Source organism: Ictidomys tridecemlineatus, chromosome 5 (assembly GCF_052094955.1).
Source record: "Ictidomys tridecemlineatus isolate mIctTri1 chromosome 5, mIctTri1.hap1, whole genome shotgun sequence".
NCBI classification, from domain to species: Eukaryota; Metazoa; Chordata; class Mammalia; order Rodentia; family Sciuridae; genus Ictidomys; species Ictidomys tridecemlineatus.
In genome coordinates this window covers 144,902,581-144,922,658 of record NC_135481.1, presented here as the reverse complement: position 1 = coordinate 144,922,658, position 20,078 = coordinate 144,902,581, and the positions used below count along the sequence as shown (strand labels likewise).

At 46.9% G+C, this 20,078-nt stretch overlaps 2 protein-coding genes across 28 annotated transcripts in view; one reads left to right on the top strand and one right to left on the bottom strand.

The window, feature by feature from the left end:
* Positions 1-377: 377 nt before the first annotated feature.
* Positions 378-13,597, bottom strand: Nr2f2 (nuclear receptor subfamily 2 group F member 2). Of its 3 annotated transcripts, none has more exons than XM_005320100.5 (3): positions 12,823-13,597; positions 4,577-5,104; positions 378-1,839 (listed from the first exon to the last, which is right to left on the bottom strand). In XM_005320100.5, the coding sequence occupies exons 1-3, from the start codon at positions 12,863-12,865 to the stop codon at positions 1,565-1,567; spliced, it is 846 nt and encodes a 281-aa protein (XP_005320157.1). In that variant the 5' UTR covers positions 12,866-13,597; the 3' UTR covers positions 378-1,564. The 3 variants fall into 3 exon arrangements, with proteins under 3 accessions (XP_005320157.1, XP_005320154.1, XP_040131848.1); XM_005320097.4 differs by lacking the exon at positions 12,823-13,597 and adding an exon at positions 6,629-7,533; XM_040275914.2 differs by lacking the exon at positions 12,823-13,597 and adding an exon at positions 6,555-6,666.
* Positions 9,534-20,078, top strand: part of LOC144378022 (uncharacterized) — a 109,071-nt gene continuing 98,526 nt past the window's right edge. For 13 of the 25 annotated variants that reach the window (XR_013439455.1, XR_013439456.1, XR_013439461.1 and 10 more), the window contains exon 1: positions 9,534-12,217. The gene's annotated coding sequence lies outside the window, so the exon portion shown is untranslated. Of the gene's footprint in view, positions 12,218-16,423; positions 16,621-20,078 lie in introns of those variants that run through there. The other 12 variants (XR_013439467.1, XR_013439466.1, XR_013439465.1 and 9 more) reach the window with 9 other exon arrangements.

The window sequence follows — 20,078 nt, the reverse complement described above, 5'->3', positions numbered from 1 at the left end:
AAAGAGTATTTTTTCTGATCATAAAATAGATACTGATCTCAAGATTTCTAATACTTTTCACAATACCTTCCCTAAGCAGGCACTTAAGTGTGACAAATATAAGGGCCTTTTTTTTTTCCTGGAAAATCCATTTTTAATTAAAAGGAGGATTAGGTGAATGGAGGTGGCTTACTATATCAGTGTAGCACTTCCTAAACCATAGATAAACCATTAACTTTAGCTCCCCCCCACACCCAAATTAAACAGGCAAATACACTAGTCCACCTTTGAGTAAACTAACTGAGGGGAGTAAACAAATGAGGACCCCAGCCCGCTCAGCAAAAGCTCACAGGGGCTCTGCTCGATGGAAAGACAGTGAGTGGGGACAGCCAAACAGGTTTCAGATATCAAATAATATTTTAATTTCTGAATACTTTCAATTTTCCTTGGAATATAACACACAAAGACTCGACCAAACAGTTCAGTTATTATAACTTTTACAGTATACAGAAATGTTGCACTTAAAAAAAAACCTTCAGTTTTTTTAAAACACAAACTGTAAACTCTAAGATACTGAATCAATCACGTTACCTATAAGTGCCAACAGTGTTATTTTGTCATGCTGATTTCAATGGTATTTTTTAAAAAGGGAAAATATCAACAATTATAATACAAAGGGCTTGCAAATATACAAACAGATATAGGATTTTCATAACAATTCAAGAACTAAGCGGGGGACCCAATTCAAATTACAAAAGTTCACTTTTTATTCAAAACCTCAGCATGTGTCTTGGACACATTCCTTGGCTGCCAATAAATTCCACAGTTCATTCTCTTTCTTAAAATATTTTTAAAAACCTAGGTTTGTCTTGGTGTCTTTTTTTTTGGGAGGGGGGAAGGTAGGGGAAGTTAAATGTTGTATGTGGTTCCTCCAGTTCTCTAATTAGAGTGCTCAACTTCATCTAAAATTTTTGGTCACCACTTGTAAGTGCGTTTCCATCTTTAAGTTGCCTTTAAAGTTTTATGTCTTCCTATGATATTTTCATGGACTCAGTTTTAATTCTTGCAGAACATATATTTTAATGATACACAGTTTTTAAGAAGCCAAGATTATATCAAAACTTATTATAGAACCACAGAATAAACTGGTTTGGAACCAGAAAAGTACAAAAAAGAACAGCTAGAGGTACATAGACACAGGACAATTAATAATTTGGAAAAAAAAAAAGACTTTCTCCATTCTGCTAATTTTCTCCCAATCTCCTTAAATGCACTTTTAGCAATATTTTTTCAAAATTTTACCAAAAAAGAAAAAGACTAATTTCCTTTTTATACAAAAATGATAAGTAGCAAGTTGTTCTGACCAACACAGGAGTTTTTTTAATGCATTCTGTAAAAGTTCATTTGACAGTCTTTTTTTTTTTTTTGAAATTCACAGTCCATTAAATTCTTCCCCTCTCTTCTTTTAGCAAACTTGTAACATCCTTTTATATCCTTTCTTAACAGAAGGAAATTAAGCAAACAAACCAGTCTTTTGCCTTTTCTTTCACTGTTTCACTCCCCCTTCTTATTTTGATTTATTTATTTATTGAATTGCCATATACGGCCAGTTAAAACTGCTGCCGGACAGTAACATATCCCGGATGAGGGTTTCGATGGGGGTTTTACCTACCAAACGGACGAAAAACAATTGCTCTATGACTGAGGAGGAGACCGTGCGGAGGGAAGGGAGGCGAAGCAAAAGCTTTCCAAATCGCGTTGGCTGGTTGGGGTACTGGCTCCTAACATATTCTTCCAAAGCACACTGGGACTTTTCCTGCAAACTTTCCACATGGGCTACATCAGAGAGACCACAGGCATCTGGAAGAAAGTTAAAAAAAAAAAAGAAGAAGAAGAAGAAGAAGAAGAAGAGGAATTCAGTCATCAGATTAAGAGGTTTGAAATGGGTCACATGAGATGTGTGTACAGTGCTATGTCAAGCTACCCCTATAGGAGTTGGAGCAAATGTCTATACTATGAAAATTTGGAGGGTAGGTGAGTATATATGTGTGAAGGGAGTGAGGAGAAAGCATGAGATGGTCTTAGAGTGTTTGCTTTAAAATAAAACATACCTTAGTGTACTATATGCCTTTCACTGACTAAGACCTCAGGCTGGGTTACTGGAAGGCCCAAGCAAAATACATTGGGTATATCGGGACCCAGTCAATTCACAGACAGAAAAACAGACAAAACCCAAACTACAAGCGCTCCTCCCCCTCTTCCTCTGTAAATAATAGTTTGGCTTATAATTATATAGTAGTGGTAGTGGGGCAACAACCTGGCCCAGCCTCAAGTAATGGCGTCCACAACCCAGCCTCAGATTCTCCCCAAAGAGGGCGACTCATTTTTCTCCAGTCTTTGAAACTGATTTAAGTGGCCCTTTAAAACTGATCTTGTCAGTTTAGTCTATTGAAGGGCAGCCATGCAAACTGTGATCTCTCTGTTCATTTGAGCTGTTTCTTTTCCCCCTTTTCTTCTCTCTCCCTTTTCCCCCACCCCCTTTATTTTATTTTTTTTTTTAAATCCAGGTCCTTCCAAGAAGCACCCCCTCCCTGTTATCTTCAGGAAAACACTTTTCTTTTTCTGATACGTGAAAATACAATAAGTGCCTTTGAAATGAGAGGCTTCTTGGTGAAGGCAGTTCAGGTTGTGACCTGACCTTTTGGGGCTCCCCAGACAAGACTGGGGTTAACACATGCATATTGTGAATCATTAAAATAGATATTGGAAAACAGCAGCCACCATCTCTACCACTAGAACCATAACACATGCAACCTCCTCAAATGTGTCTACTACTCTGCATGTCCACAGAATGCCTAGGTGTCTGTGGTCAGAAATTAAAAGCTGTTTGTCTAGGACTCCTTCTCTCCGCACTGTGTGTCTCCCTCTGAATCAGATAACAGGAACCTTTATCTCTTTGTGAGGCAATTTGCATTCTCCACACAGGCCTCCACATTTTGCAAATAGTAATAAATTAAACTGTTACGACAGTATCAGGCGTTTCTTCCCTTGAAAGACCAAGGGTAAGGCAAAGAACTAACAATGATACCAAGAAATTAATAACTATTCCCACCTTCTGAGACTATGGGATGGGTGTCAGGTTGTAGAAAGGGGGTGAAGGTGGCCCTGGGTCAGGGGACTATCCTGCCTGGACATTTGCATTAGGTAAATGTTCTTAATCTGACAGGCTTCTGAGAAAAAATAAACCAGATCTTAGCTTCTGAATTCAGCAGTTCCCTGCCCAGATGCTGCCCTCTAATTGATTACCTAAGGACTTCCAAAGGCAGGATTTGGGGTGGCTGTCAGGGGAGACTTTAGTGAAAGGCAGTAATGTATAAAAGAGGGTTGAGGCTGGAGAACTTGCAATAGATTCTGCTAATGACTTGGTTCTCCCAGACTTTGAAACAATAAGGATTTCTCTCTCTCTCTTTTTGCCACACTAACTATACATCTTTTCTAGTTCCCAAATTACAAGCTTAAAAAACTGTAGTTGGTGATAAGGTTCCAAGTCCTGCAAATGTCCAAATGTTGTTATTCTTAGTCCGGAACCCTTTTCCCCTCTCAGCCATGACAAAGGGATCAGCTGACAACTTAGTACAAGAATGTGAAGGGAGGGGGTAATTTCCACCCACCTGGGCTATGCTGAACTCAGCCTGGAGGCAGCCAAAAGGCTCAGGTGTGGCCAGAAATGGAAAGTCAGGCACTTTCAAAAATCATTTGGCCTCAAGAGTTAATTAATATCAGATCTATTACTCACACAGGTTAAACTACATGCAAACTAATTATATTTCATAATGCAGTCAATGATGGTTTTATATCACCAGTAACATTCATATCCAGCTTAAGTTGGCATATACTTGGGATTGTTTGAAATTGCCTTAAGTGTTTGCCTAGGTAGGGGGAAACAAGAGGCCAGATACTTCAACCCCCTGCAGACATTCTGGAGTTGTGATGGTCCCTTTCCTCTTCTTGCCCCTAATGACAGCTCTTCTCTTCTCCTGGCAGTCTGCATTATTTTAATGAAAATGATTTTTGAAAATTGCTGCCCTTAGGTTGAATTTGCCTGAAGCTCAAACTCCTACTGAGTTAGCAGGCAAACTTCTCCCCTGCAGGGGCAAACTTTCTCCTACAGGATGATGCCATCTCTGATCCAGTGCCCAGGGGCATCTCCTAGAGGCCCAGCTAGGGTGCTAGAGAAAGCCAGGGACTTGAGGAGATTCCCTGAGGGTCAACTAGCCCAGAAGGCCTTAGCTCAGGGAGGAAAAGGAGGGAGTGCATTCTAGTCTGGTCACTGCAGGAGGGGAATAGGCCTGAGAGGATACCCTATAGCCCATTTGGGGACACTGTATCTGAAGCATCCTGTGTGCAACCCTTCTTCTCTAGCCAGGCCAGGTCTGGTGGTGCTCAAAAGCTATACAAAGTTCCCACTTTGAGTTACATTCCACAGTTTGACCTTTTGAGGGGGGAGGGTGGGCTTGCCCTGGTAACTCCCAAGTTCTCTAGGCCCGAATTCTGCACTAGAACTTTCTGGGCATGAGAGGACAGGGCTTCTTCCTACCTGAGGTGAACAGGACTATGGCCTTGAGGCAGCTGTACTCGGCAGAATCGACGTGCAGTGCCTTGAGCTTCTCCACTTGCTCTTGGAAGATCCGTATGTGGTCCATAAAGGCGACCACCCGGTCAGCAGACATGGGTGAAGCGTGCAGGCCAGCAGCGGCCAGAAGTGGGGCTACGTGGAGGGGCATGGAGCACTGCGCTGCATTCAACACGAACAGCTCGCTCCAGGTGAGGCGAAGCAGGGCCACCTGGTCCGTGATCTGCAGGTCAGGGAAGAAGGGGATGTTCCGGGCCCACTCGACGGCGCTGAAGAGCATCCGCGCGGCCAGTTCGCAAATGTTCTCGATGCCCATGATGTTGTTAGGCTGCATGCACTGGCTGCCGAAGCGCGACGTGGGATAGGGCTCAGCGCGCAGCAGCAGAGAAATATATCCGGACAGGTACGAGTGGCAGTTGAGGGGGTCCCCGTTGGTCAGTGCGAACTGCCCGTGGGTCGGCTGGGTGGGCGGCATCCTGCCCCTCTGCACCGCTGCAGGGAGGAAAGGAGATACTCCACAGTTAATTATCAGCCTGGGTAACCCGGCAGGATCTGCCCCAGCCCGACCCCCAAGTGCCCCAGATCCCTAGCAATGAAAGAACCAGGCAGGCCTGCCACAATCCTGGGAGTCGTTGGGCCCTGGCAACACTCCTCTCAAATCATCACCCAGGGAAGCCCTAAAGGTCAGAGTTGCACACTTGCATCCCAGGCCCGCTCTGGCGGATCTGCCTAGTACCCAGAATTGGCCACTTTGCCTGGGGTCCCTGGCGCTGTGGGCGGGATGTAGCATTCCGGGGGCATCTTTCTTCTTTACTGCTAAACAGCTGATATTTCTTATTGATTGGAGGAGAGGGAGCGGGAGGGGCGAGTCTAGGGGGAGGGTGAGACGCTTTTGCAAAAGACACAAGGGTTTTTACCCCCAGACGGCCTGTGGCCACCCCGGATCCACTCTCCACAAACCTTGCAGCCCCAGCCCCAGCCCCAGCCCCAGCCCGGCGGGGAAGCCCGGTAACAGACGAGCAGATTGTCGAGGTCTGGCGTTTGCCTAATCAGTGTACACGGAGAAAGAGACGGAGAGAGAGGTCGGGAAGAGAGGCCGACTACGGCAAGAGGAAGCCGGAGAGAGGCAGGGAGCTGGCTGCGGGCGCCGGAGGAGCCCTGGCAGGGCCCGTGAGGGCCTGGGAAAGGCGGCGAGGCTCGGGCTCCGGCTGTTATCCGACTCCGGACCGGGAGAGTCGCTCTCGCAGAAACACAAAGAAACCCCGGCGTTGGCTCGCCCCAACCCGGAGCCCGCGCCCCGCACGGAGCGCGCCATTGGTAGAGCACTGCTCGCGGCGCTTGGCGAATTTTATATCACAAAGACCCAACTCGCGCAGAGCGAAAGCAGCCGCCTAAGGTCCCTCGACCACCCTTTCCTACTCCCTATAGAGCTCTCCTCATTTCAAAAGTGAAAGGAAAAAGGAAAACAGCTATTTTTTTTTTTTTAGCAGAACGTTAATCCACGGAGGGTCACATGAGCTCTGCCCAGGCAGCAGCGTTAATACGGCGAAGTGCATAAAATTGCCATTTGTAATTTGAACCTCCTGTACAAAAGTACAATCTCAGATTTTTTTAGAGAGGGTGGGGGCTAGGGAGAGGAGTGGGGAGGAGGGACATATGTTGAACGTGCAGGAAAAACAAGGGGACACAGAAAGAGGAAAAGAGGGAGAGACCAGGCTTTTAAAACAACAAACAACAACCCATCCCTTGTAGAAGGGTGAACTCGAATGAACTCGCAATCAATGCAAAGGAAATGAAAACAGCGCGAAGAGAAAGAAGGAAATCAGTCTGCCAAAGCATGCGGATTTAGGGGTATGGGTTCCAGTGCAGAACTCGCTTCTAGTTATAAAACCCCTTTCGACTGCAATATGAAGAGAAGAGCTTGGGGCTTCTGTGTCCTTACCCAGAGCAGGCTAGTCAAACGCACCCAGGGCCCCGGGACCCCGAGTGAAGGGGGAAGAAATGAGAGGCCGATACCTTCCCGTCTCATGCCCACTTTGAGGCACTTTTTGAGGCGGCAGTACTGGCACTGGTTGCGGTGGTGCTGGTCGATGGGACAGTTCCGGTTGGCGCGGCACGTGTAGCTCAGGTTCCTCCGCACGCTGCGCTTGAAGAAGCTCTTGCAGCCCTCGCACGTGAACTGGCCGTAGTGCTTGCCGCTCGACTTGTCCCCGCACACCACGCACTCAATGTGCTGCTGCTGTTGCTGTTTGTCGCCGCCCGGGCCGCCAGGGCCGCCCTGGCCGCCAGCCGCTGTCTGAGCCGGTGTGCTGGCCGGGCCCCCTTGGCCAGGCGTCTGTGGCGTGTGCGGGGCGCCAGGCGGCGGGCCGGGCACGGGCGGCGCCTGCGAGGCCTGGCTGCCCTGGGAGCCGGGCACCTCGTCCTGGGGGTCGCGCCACGTGCTGACTACCATTGCCATATCTATGGGGGCCGAGTCCGGACTTCCTGCTCCCCTGGCTGCGGGCGGCGGCGGGGTGGCGGCGGCTCCCGGGTCTCGGGCTCCGGCGCGCCGCCTTTTGTGTGTGCGAGGGTGCGAGAGGGCGCGGGAGGGCGCCCCGGGTGGCTCAGGGCTAGTTGATTGAGGTTGGTTAGTTTTTCCTTTTTTGTTTTTGCTTTTGCAAAGTTTTGTCGATTGCTTGTCTGGCCCGGTGTGTTTGTTTTGTTTGTTTCCCTCGGCTCAGCTTTGTTGATTTCGGGGGGTTTCCGTCGGGAGGGGAGGGGAAGGGTACAGGAGAGAGCAAGTGGGAGCAGAACGTGGAGAGAGAGGGAGGGGAGGGAGAGCTGCAAGTCGATTGTCTGGCTTCAAGACAGAAGTAGAAGGCAAAAAAAAAAAATCTCTCCAAAGATCTCGCTCGCTCTCACTCTCTCCCTCCCTCTCTCGTTCACTCACTCCCTCTCAGATCTGGTGTGCAGCCGAGGAGTTGGAGGAGGAGGAGGAGGAGGAGGAGGAGGAGGAGGAGGAGGAGGAGGAGGAGGAGGAGGAGGAGAAGGAGGAGGAGGAGGAAGAGAAGGAGGAGGAGGAGGAGGAGGAGGAGAGGCGACTGTCCGGGGGCCAAGTCCAGGGCAGCCCACAGTCAGCCATTCAGGAAAGCCATCGAAATCTGGAGGACTAGGAGAGCGGAGGCGCCGGGCGCGGGCGCGCCCAGGGAGCCAGGCAGGCCGGGGCGGAGGCCGGCGGCCCGCTGAGTGGCCAGAGCACTGCCCGGGTCCGGGGGAATCAGCATGAAAGTGGTCCGCGTCGGGCGCTGCGCGGCGTCGTCCTGGCGCTGGGCCGCCGCCGCCGCCTGCCCCGGGCGCCCGGCGCGCGCCTCGCTTGCTCCGGTGGCCGCTGCTCTCAGTTGCTTGGTGGAGGCCGCTCTCTGCTCCCTGCGGGCCGCCCGGGCCGCCGCCGCCGCCGGAGCCGCCGCCGAAGCCGCCGGGTCGGGCCCGGAGCCGCCGCGTCTAGCGCCGCCGCCGCCGGTGAAGTCGCTGCTGCCGCTGCTGCCGCCGCCGGAGCCGCTGCTGCTGCTGCTGCCGCCGCCGCCTCACACACATAGGGAAAGAGTCAACTCGCCGGCGGCAGGGGAGAAATGATAAAAGAGAGAAAGGAGGGCAGATCACCACCTAGAAGCACATCCTTCGTGCGCAGAGGGGGGAGAAAAAGACCGAGAGAAAGAATGAAAGAGGGGGAAAAAAGGCAGTACGGCAACCGGAGAAAGGAGGCAACTCGGGGAGAGGAGGAGGAGGAGAAGAAAACACACACGCGCGCACGCACACACACACCGCGGAGAGAAAAGAACAGAGAATCAAAGTGATCAAATATGCTAAAAAGGGGGGCGCGGGAGGGAATGCGATTTATAGGCGCCGGGGCTGGCAGAAGTGGCTTCTCCGCGATCAGCTCACTGAGCTCTCTATATAGTGAACTTTGACACGACTGCTGCAACTTAGCGCACGTTGCCATGGCGACGGCGCGCCTTATAAGGCAGCAGCCGGGGTTGGCCTGGCCAGGCGCGCGCGCGCCGCCCCCTCGCCGTCATTGGCCGGAGCGCAGCGGCCCCGCCATGGCGGCCGTGAGCGCAGCCCGGTCCTAGCGCGAGCGGTGTCCGGATCGCTGCGCGAGGAGCGCGGGGGATGAAGGGGGGCGGGGACCGGGTGGCCGCGCCGCCCCTGCAGCCGAGCGGGGGATGGGCCCGCGCCGGCCTTGGGAGCGCGGCCCCCGCTCTCCCCGCACCTCGAACCCCAGGTTTCCACCCGGGCGGGGAGAGAAGCGCGGCGCGCACACACAACGCCTCTTAAAGGCTCCGCGAGAAGCTTTGGATGGAATAGAGGACTTGCCTCGCTCAACTTGGCAATGCCACAAAATCTGCCGCTTGCGCATGGCCCGGAACTCTCCGCGCATCTTGGTGCCCACGATGCCAAAGAAAAGGGGAAAGTTCCCTGGATTCATTGTAGAGGGGCAGGGAGGGGAGATGGGAAGGTGCCACAAATTGAGCTTGCAGTCATTTTCCAAACGAAATATTTGGTCAAATCCGGGTGATGGTAACCCCTTCTCTTAATCAACTCTGATCATTTGCTCGGTTGATAGCTCAGTTTTGTTTGTTTATTTCTTTGGGGGGGCATTCAATGTCCGTCTCCTCCTTGTAGAGTTAACATTTCACAGGTTTATGGCCTGACATTTTAATTGCTCAAATAAAACATCTCCGATGCTAAGAAGCAGAAGTAGAGTTCATCTTATTGTCATGACGCAATTAAAATAAATTTCACTCAACTTTATTTTCTCTTGTTGATTTTAGCTAGCTCTCAAGCCAACATCCTGCCACACACCCAGTCGTGGTAAGAGGGAAAAGACCATTCTGCCCGCTGATGGACAGGCGGAGGCATCCGCTCAACCTTCCCTGTGCACACCCTCTCTACACACATGTAAGCGCACATGTATCAGATACACATTTGTCAACGTATACAGACAAAGACTTCCGAGACTATGCTTCTAGGTTATAGAACAGTTGAGTACGAACGTCATTGTTCTTCAAGTTCCTTTTAAGCATTCTTATAGTCATTAAAACACACCCAGAAATTCTTCCCCAAATTGGAAATAGCAGTACAACTCACAAGAACCACATACAAGCCATATTCTACTTCAAGAGAATCACTACGAAAAAGAACAACTTCATAGCCTATGCCTTTTTACTCAATGTGCTAAAATCATTGAGAGTGTTGTGTTTTTGAATTCCAGGGTGTTTGGTTTTAAACATCAAACATGTAGAATCACTACCTCAGACCACATACTCTATTGCAGTAATCTTGCTGTTTGATTATGACCCAGTCAATGAATTGTGATTAGTCCACATTTATACAAGAAAATTATGTTTCCATCAGACACTTTGCACAAAGAAAAACTGTAAACTTGTAAGCCAAACAGGTTTATGAACAATTACAATATTTTGCACAAAAGATGCTAAGCTCCAGGGAATAATGAATGCCATAAAGAGTAAATTGATGACTTCGGAAAAGCATCCTTGATAGCTCAAAAAATTCTGAAAATATTTTAAAAAATAAACCATACATGTAATTGACATGTTTAAATTACACTTTGTTTCAGTGTATTTTACATATCGAGGTAAGGATTAAGTGCAGATGTGAACAGAAAGGAGCTGGTTTTCAGAGAATCAAAAATTCCCTTTAAACTACAACCTTGAAAACCTCTTAGCCTTGTCTTTCTTCTCTGAAATAACATATTTCACTAAGGTTTCAGGTGCTGACATTAATTAAATATTTAAGAAATACCAATTTATAATGGACACTGAACTATCATAAACATGGTATGTAATAAGACTGCCACAGAGTGAAACTAGGCTGAAAATTTCAGGCTGATTAGAGACACAATATAACTTTCTCCTAAAGAGCATAAGAAATATGGAAAAGAAATTATTTCAGAGGGAAAGGTTTGGGTTTTTTTTTTCCCTTTTAACTCTATGATTTGAGGAATTGCCTAATGCTATAATATCAGAAGTTTAGGGGCAAGCTCAGTCATATAGTGGGGCTGGGGTTGAGATATGAAATCTAATGTGTATTCCCATCTCAATTTAATAGAAGATGAGAATAATTGATTATAGGGAAATTTTAATCTTGTCTCTTGAGTGTGGACACTTCCATAGCAAGATCACTTTTTATACACATATGAGATGATGATTTTGAGGAAGAAAAATCTTCATTTGGAGATTTTTTTGGGGGGGGGTGGGATTTGAAGACTCTGATGGCCTTGTATTGAAAATGAAGAATTTCCCAACTATCTCTCCTAAAGGATTGGAGCCAGTTACATGTACGAACACAGGGCTACCATGAAGTCAAAGGAGTTTCACTCTGCATTTTAGGAGTCCTTTAGTTATAGCAATGCTGGTTAGAAGCGGGGATAATCATATGAATTGTAGTTAATTTTATTGCATGGAAGAAGAGATAGCCGGCTAAGAAGAAAAAGGATGTGGAAATTTTAAAATGTCTTCTTCAGAGATGCTTATTTGCCTTAACTCTAAGATCATAAAGTTCTCAGATTAAAAGATAAATATCAATATATTATTATTATCTTTTAAAAACCCAGCCTAGTCTTTTATTGCAAATGTAAATTTATTTTAATGAGAGGAATGGCAAGCTTTAATTTGGCTGGTGAAAGTTGGAAAAAACATTTGTCTTAATATGGGGGGGGGACCCAAACATCCAGGCATATGATTTTCTTGCAAAAAGTGACCGAATGGTCTGTAATTCTTCACAGATTAAATCATAATATGAATACAGACCCCAGCACATTCGGAGTTTAACTCTGAACTCAGTAGAAACCAGTTCCGTCCACCAGGATTCATTGAATTCCTCCTTTCCCCCAATCTAGTCCGTGTGTGTTTTTCTCTTCCACCACACTGGAGCTCCATGAATAGGGAAAGGGGCTTCCATTGTGTCCCTCTGAACTTCCAAGTCAATGCAATTTTTAACCACTGGCTTGTGGTACTTTGAAAATCACCAGGGGCTGTCAGAGTTGGGTCCTCTGAAAAATTTACAGTGCTAAATCAGAGCATATGCTGGGAGGGAAAAAATTGCTTAAGATTGGAGCAAGTACAGTATCTGTCTGCCCCCTAGTGTAAGAGTCCTCTCTGCCTAAAATTCAACTTTAAAAGAAAAGGAGCTCTTAAAGGGAAACGACTTTGGGCTCACGTAGGCATAGGAGAATGAAACTTCTGTACATTTTAATCTGAATAATTCTTCAGGATTTAAAATTAATTGGCTCTGGCTTGGTTGGGCTGTACTCGGATCTCGCCGCCTCTGCATTTCCCGAGTCACTGGTGAAGAGGTGATGATTTTTTTTTTTTTGAACTGGGTTTATGTGCGTCCCCCTCACCCCCTCCTCTCTCTCTCTCTTTTTCTTTCTCTGTCTCTGTCGTCTCTCTCGCTGCCTTTTTAAAAATGAGGAACCATTCTCTGAACGTTTTGGACAAGAGCACAGAATTGCTTCTTAAGTCAGCCCAGCGCGGTTGCAATAGACAGCAAAAAGGTAAACGTTTGCCTGAAATCCGCACGCCAGCTCCACCACCCCGCCCGATGGTGAGTACCCTTCTCCTTGCGATTCTCCTCCTAGCTTAACCGAGCGCTCGCCTTCCCGAACCGCGGCCGAGGGCGACCGGCAGGGTTTTCCTCCCTCCTTCCCTGCCTGCCTGGCTGTCAGTAGCACAAGGTTGCAAAATGAAGCGCAGAAGCAAATCGAACAGTAAATTCTGATACTTAGTGCGAGCCTAGCAGCTCCTTTGATAGAAAACCGAGTTGTCTGCTGCTTGGAAAACCAGGCTCATAGGACTGGTTTTCAGTTTGCTCTATAGAAGGAAATGAGTTTGAGAAGACAGGACAAGGAGATGGAAGGCACCGCAGTCTTTATGCTTTGGTTTAATCATATTTTGGCAGCTTTGCAATTGTATTTTCCCCCTCTCCTCCTTCCATCACTTCTACCACACACATGTAATAAAATATGGCAATGCACTGAATTGACTCTGTTCCCCCTTCCCCAAACCCCTTAAACCACAGTCCTAGGCATTTCACACACATTAGCAAACCGATTTTCTGAAAAGCCCCAAGTCATCCCCAACCCCACACAGCACAAGGAGAAAAGTGAGAAAGGAGAGAAAGAGGAAAAAAAATACTGTAAGTAAACATACCAAAACCATATTTGCCTTGTTCAAGGTCCCAAACCGCTTGCATCTTCCTTCTAAACTGGAATAACTCTCCTTTAGTTTGGCGGGTGAAATAAACGCTTTGTTGGCCCCCTGAAAAGATGTGTCTTTGATAATTAAAGAGAATCTCCTCCTCGGTGTTTATCTAAGCGATTGTGCAAACTGATAAAAAGTAGGCACTAGCCTGCAGGGAAAAAGAGGAAAGGTGAAGGGAGAGATCTTCCACCTCAAGGAAGTGCTTCCCCATGTATTAGGCGCTCTCAGCCTTGGAAAACCCTGCACACTAACTTTAGAGAGACAAGGTTTCAGGGAGCTTTGTACATAACTGCTGAGGAATGCAAGCCTCGCCTTTAAGAAAAAAAACCCCAAACCGTAGGTAGGAGATGTCTGGAGTGATCCTTGTCTCTCATCTCATTCCTTAGAAGGAAGAGTGCGTTGTTACACCTTGTTTGGGGCTGGAAAGACGAGACTTTAAAAACACCCGTCCAATTGAAAAAAATCTCCCAACTTAATGAGTTTAGTCGGAGGCTGGAGCAAATGGCTCAGTCTTAACAGAAAACTGCCAACAACTCTAGGCGATATTGCAAAGCAAGATGACCGGAGGCACAGCCAAATTCCACTGTTTGGGGTCGAGAGGGATGGAGGCTAATCCTAAAGCAAGTTGGGAAAAAAATAGAGGTGGGAGAGGAGGGGGAAAAAGCAGCAGCCTCGGAGACTGGCAGACAGGCTCCTCTCACCCTGGATCAAAGATAGAACTTGAAACAGGAGGGCAATATTTTCCTAGGAATCTGCTGGAATCCTCATTTTCTACTTCTAACTCAAGTCCCCCCAAGTGATTTTTCCCTCTCCCCTGTGGATCAGTGCCTCCCTCCCCTTTCTGGTGCCCATTCTAGAACTTTCCTGAAGAGGAAATGATTTCTTTTTGGGGGGAGGGGTTCCCCATTTCATGCCTTCATATAATGAATGCTTAATTCACCCCTCCCTTCATCACTCCCTAAGATGAATAAAGGAAGCAGGAATACAATAACTAGCAAAAATTTAGAATAAACTATGCTGCCTCATGCTGTTTAATACAGTTTTAACTAATGGATTTTTTTTGTTTTGTTTTGTTTTAAGAGAAGAATAATGGGGAAACACGGATCTTTTATTTTAGGAAACTGTTATGGTAAGATGTATGTCAGACTTGACAAATGGAACTAACGCTCTTGGGCTGCTTCTTGTCCTTGTCTTAAACAGGAATTAAGTTAAACACAGTGCTGAATGTTAATTACATGTTTACTGGCTAATGAAAATTACAAATGGTTTTGCCACCTCAAACAATGATGAAAACTCTGAAGACACTGTAATTATATACTTTGAGGGAAATAACTCAGAATATTGATCATAAGAAGTGTAAATCTTTTTAAAACTATTCATTAATACCATAAATATGGGCTACAGAAGTTTTTTCCTTGCGGTTTGTCTCATCAGTTATACTGAGTGGATGGATGGTGAGGTCCCTCTGGGGAGGTGGTGAACTCGTTCTCTTACTAGAAGGAGGCCACTTGTGTAACTCAGGGGTGCCCCCTCCCTTTCGTCCTGCCCCCTTCAACCCTAGTTGAAGGTCGCAGGATCTTCGAACCTGAGGCCCGGCCCAGGGCAGGTGAAGGTGATCACAGTCGGGGCCTCTTTCCTCTTCTGCACTCTTCTTTCTTCTCCCCCCTCTCCCCCCTCCCTTTTTTTTTTTTTTTTTTGCCAGGTCTGATCGATGACTGCCTTCCCCAGCCTGGGTGCCTGTGGGATAATCTGGCATTCCGGTTTCCTAATGGAAGAACAATTAGACCAGGCAACTCACCGCAACCTAGAGATGCATCCCTGACAACTTAAAGTTCTCCCCTTCAGAGGTGGTTAGGTCAGGTCACTGCAAATGAAGAAGGAAGAAAAAAAAATGGGTATAGAGGTGGCTATTGGGTACGGTAGGTCAGGCTGCGGAAGCAGAACTGGTTTCCCTGGATTTAGGAGTGATATTTTTTGTTGTCATTTTGCTTTAACTTTGGCCAGAGTTGTAGCACTGGTGGCCACTCTAGTCTTGGTGGGGGGGGTCAAAGGTGAAGACTGCACTAACCCTAAAAGGCTGGCAGGGCTGGTCAGAAGGCCAAGCCGGTTGGGGAATCAAGATTGTTAGCCTGACTAGCTCTTCAGAGGGGGTGTCTGTGAAACTAGCATGCAGGGAGCACAGCACCGAGTCCAGGTTTAAAGTGGAATATTGAAGAATTTTTAAATAGAGCCCTAGGCTTGTGGGACTGGAGTCTTCTTTTCCCCTGAGAATTCCCAAGGCACTGGTCTTTGTCTTAGAAGGAATGGAGTTTCTGAATGGTGTGAAAGGGACAGAGAGGGTCGCTTCAAATCGATTTTACTTGTCCTTTCTGTCTTTTCGGATCAACGCCCTTCAATGGACACAGAGGTGCTCTTTCAACCAAAAACTTGTGCTACATTTTCTGCCTGTATTGGTGCTAAATACAATAAGCATTGGGCAGATTTTTTTTCTTTGCTCTCCAAAGCAGGAAAGCACCCTAATTAAATTGTTTTATATGGACAGTCAAGACCGACCAATTAAGTATGCATTAGTATGAAGATATAGTCTACAGATAAGGCGGTTTTGAAAACCATGTGTAGGACAAAGACGAGGGCGCTAGTGCTTGGGAGGGGTGTGTGGACACAGCAAGGTCGAGCCCCTTCCTTTTGGGCCCCAGGGGAATTGCAAAGGTCCAGGTTCCAGGTGAGGGGGGCAGGCCGGCTAACAGGTGGGCACCAGTGCCTCTACTCCAGGAACTGTGGAGCACGAGGGGTTTGTCTTCTTCACATACTACTTTGGTAAGGTATCAGCACTTCTAGAGTAAAGGTGCTGGGTCTCCTTGCACGGTGAGACCTTGCGGTACCCCACTCCAGGTCTGGGCCATTTCCTGGTGTCCCAGGTCCAGGGTGTGGCTCAGGAATAATGACTAGGGCCAAGGAAACACTGCCATATGACACTGCCATAGCCGTGCAGCAAACCTTTGGCAGCCAAGATCGGGAAGGAGGTCCCCTCTCAATACCTCCAAGCTGAGGGTTTCTTTCCTTCTAAGGAAAGTGAAGTATTTCGGACAGGAAAGTAAAGTTTCCACCCGACGCCACGCGGCCCGAGGGGCGTCGAGGATCAGACGATGGAGTTGGGGAAAGGTCGCGCGAAAGGGTAGCGAAAAAAGGGACTCCTGTTCAGCAAATGTTGCTGTGGGTTTCTCCACTTGCTCTCGGCTCTCTGAGGGGTGGGCGGGTCGAGAGCGTCTTTCTGCGAAGAAGCCGACCCCGGTAGCAGAGGCTGGGGCCTCTCTGCTTGGCGGGGCAGGGCTGTGATAGGTGGTCCCCAAGCCGCAAGGGCGCGAACACGGCGCACTGCTTTAAGAAAGGTTCGCCGGGCGCTCAGCGCCCTTGATAGCGGGAAGAGAGGGGAGGGGGCGAGAATTAGAGTCTGGGGAAGTGGCTGAATGTCAAAAGTAAAAAGGTTGAAAAGCCAATTTTCCAGGCGCGCTTTGGCCCCCCCTGTGTGGGTTGCACAGGCTGTAAATCAGCGGCCGGTAGCAGGGGCGGGAGGAGCCCCATCCGCGGGCTTGGCGCTGCCCCGCCCGGACCGTGCACACCTCCCGGTGGGCCCGGAATCGATCCAAAGCCTAGCTGAGGATGTCACCGCACTAAATATTTACTGATCACACACAAATAGCCGGGGCTCGAACGATTTTCCTCTGTGAGGAGAGCGCGGAGAGAAGGGTAAATCATTTTATTAGTGTGGATAAAGCCCAGAGCACACTCCGGGCTGGAGTGTTTTAAGATGTGTCTTCAACGGGATGAAAAGAGTTAGGGAAATCGATACGAAGTGATTAGAAGCCCCCGGGGTGACGAAGGGGGACGAGGCTTTCAGGGATTTGGCGGGGCTGGAAGGGGGGTTGTAAGTCTCAAGGGGGGCGGCCCGACCACCGCCAGGGAGCTCCTGGGCGCAGGCCTCGGTCCTCTCATCGACGGGAGATGCGAGGGCGCAGCAAGCGGCAGGAACCCGCAGCCACCCGGCTTCGCAGGGCAGGCACCGTGGGAGGGCTGCTGGGCCGCCGCAGGGCCGAGTGCTTGGGAGCCTTGGACTCCACGCCTCCAGTGGCGGTAGCCAGGTGGAAGCCTAGGCGGGCGTGACGCAGGGACGCGGGCACACTTCGCCACACGCGCTGTCTCCAGGCAGCCTGGGGTTGCAAAGGTGTAGCCCCAAAGAGTTGCTTTCTACCCCTGGCATTTTGGGGGGTTCCTCCCAGCTTGACCCGAGACTTTCCGAACTTTCTCTTTGATAAATCTCTGCCTCTCATCTCCTTTAGTATTTCTAAAGAGGATTCAGTGGCTCAGTCCCCAATAACTGCTTTTCCACCCACCCACCCGGAGAATACCCGCCGGATGGCAGAACCCGCTGGGGACTGCAGGGCGAGTGGATTTCAGGTTCATCGGCCGTGGGCAGGTGGGATGGACGAAGTCTGAGGCCCGGAAAGAAATCAGAAGGCAGGATGACACACATCAATGAAGCCCCAGGATGGCTCCTTCTCTCCAGGGCAGGAAACTAGCTTTTGCGGGTTCAAGGCCACACCCCAAGGGATGGGAAGCCGTCTTGGGCCCCAAGGCTGAGTGCAACTAGCCAAAGTGGTGGAGATGTAAAGGCTTACAGAACTCGCAGTAAGCTTTGGTGGTGGGGGCCAGATTTCCTGGAAGGGAGAGAAAACCCTTTCCTCCAAAACTCAAGCAGCAGAGTCCTGGCGCGAAAATGGCTTTTCACTTTTTGAAGCGCTAGTCTTTCGCGCTACTGTGAACAAATCTTGAGGTTCGAGAAACAGCTGCAAATAATCAAGAAAGCACTAATTTCTCGGGCGGAAGGCGGGGAAAGAGGAGAATAATTTTCGTTTCTTCTTTTCGCGCTCCTAATGTTTTCCCCAAAATACATTTTCCCTGAAGAAACTGATAGCTACCTGTATGTATGTACGTGTGAATGTATTGAGAAACGTTCATCACCCACCCCATTGCTTTATTTTCTTGGCAGCTTGAAGGATTCAGTTCAGATTGCCCTGCTTGGCTCTTCAGTGCAACAGGAAATAGAGCTGCAGATCCAATTAACCGTTTTCCAGAAAGGAATGAATATATATATATATATATATATATATATATATATATATATATATATATATATATGAATCCCAATGGATTGGAGTGTTGTGTTCAGGTGTGAGGCGCTCAGTGCCTCGAATTCCTTTCTCAGTAATCCTCTGATTTCTGCTTTGGAAGCTGGCAATCACCGCTGACCTGGAGTGGTGTCAGGAGCTCGGTCTCCATTAACCCTTTTTGGTCTTGGCCAGAGTGAAGGTTAACTACACTAAGCAACCAAAAGGCGTTGTAGAAAAAGGAAGCAAGCAAGGGAGTAAGGGAAGAAAGAAGGGTGAAAAATAAGGAGCGATGGAAAATAGGAAAGAAGGAAGGATAAATACACTCTAGTTGCAATAATTTTAGAGCTCTAGTACTTCACTGCTCCTCCCCCCACCTCCACCCTTCTAAGTCAACCGTGTTCCCACTCAAAAGAGACAACAGTCTCATCCATCAACACAGTACACTCCACGAAAACTGAACTTTAGGGAATAAGAAAATAGAATGTAGTGAAATATTTCCTCTGTTTAACTGAGTACCCAGTTCACTTTAAATATATGACTAATATGTATGTAACTGATTATTGTGTGAAGGAATTTTAAAAACAAACAAAACAAAAACCCAACATATAGTTTACTTTCTTTCATCAAAGTAAAAGCTAATTTAGAATCTTGTCAGTAGCCAAATTACAGCCATAAAATCTAGATGAGATTAGAAAAATATATTCTGCTGGCTTCAAACCTGGTGGCACTTTAATGGGTTGTAATATGATAGTCATGTGCATGAGGTGTATACACTTAGGTGCATATGTATTCTTGAAGTATTAGAAGTTCCTTGATGGATTAAAGGTTCATATACTCAAACACTAGATAGAGGCTGTCACTCCTGTACATTCTGGGAGTCTAGCAGAAGGCAGTGCAACAGAGTTTTGAATGAGCTTCTTGGAATCACTATTGTTGAAATAGAAGCTGAAACAACTTAGTAAAACTATTGTGGCTTGCAAAATCATAGAAAGGCACTTCAAAGTAAAAACACCAGATTTACAGTTTGGTAGCTTTGGCAGGACATTTAAACAAAAGTTAAGCATCTTTTGCCTAATATATTGATTTTAAAAATCAGGTGTATGCTACTCTTTTTTAAAAACTTTTCAATGGATTACACAATTAAAGGAGAACAATTAAAGGAGAAGAGATTAGAGATGATGGCACATGGGGGGGGGCTTTGCCTATGTGACCATGTCTGATATGGGATATATATATATATATATATATGTGTGTGTGTGTGTGTGTGTGTGTGTGTGTGTGTGTGCGTTTTTAATATTAATATTATACTCTAAGACAACTCCTTCTGATAAAGTTCTAAAAACATTTAAAGCCATGTGGATATCAATGTGTATTTAAAGGGGCAGAGTAAGAAATGATGGTCTGAGTCTATATTTTTCACTTTTTCAAGAGCCTGCTAATGAAATATTTAAAATGACAGTTGATTTTTGGCATGTCCCACCCCCCCAAAAAAAAAAAGTATTAGTCAAATGGTATCAAAGGCCATTCACTTAAAGGTGAAGGTGCTAGACATGTATCCAGATAAATTAATTTTGTTAATTAGCTGCATCAGTGTACTTCAAGAAAATACAAGCAGAATAACAAATAGGGATTTATTTCATTGACTTTCTTTTAACCACAATTTCAAAGTGAATTTCAAAAGAAGAAATATGATTTAAGAAGTAATTCCTACTCGGTTAGTGTTTGGATTTATTTTAAAATAAAAGAGACAGTTTCAGTATAAAGCATATAATTTGAAAATAAGATGACCAGAGACAGACATATACATGATATGGACAGACACACAATAGAGAAACATTGTGCATGAATTTAGAAAACATTTAATTAATTACATTACCAACCTCATTTCTCTTCTTGGCCATAGGAAATATTAACTTGAGAATTTACAAAGTGTATTGTTTGAAGAAAATTTTACCTTGGACTTTTTATTTTGAACACAGAGTATTATCTATTATAATTTACTATAAATTAATAAATCTTTTTCAAGAGATTTCTGTG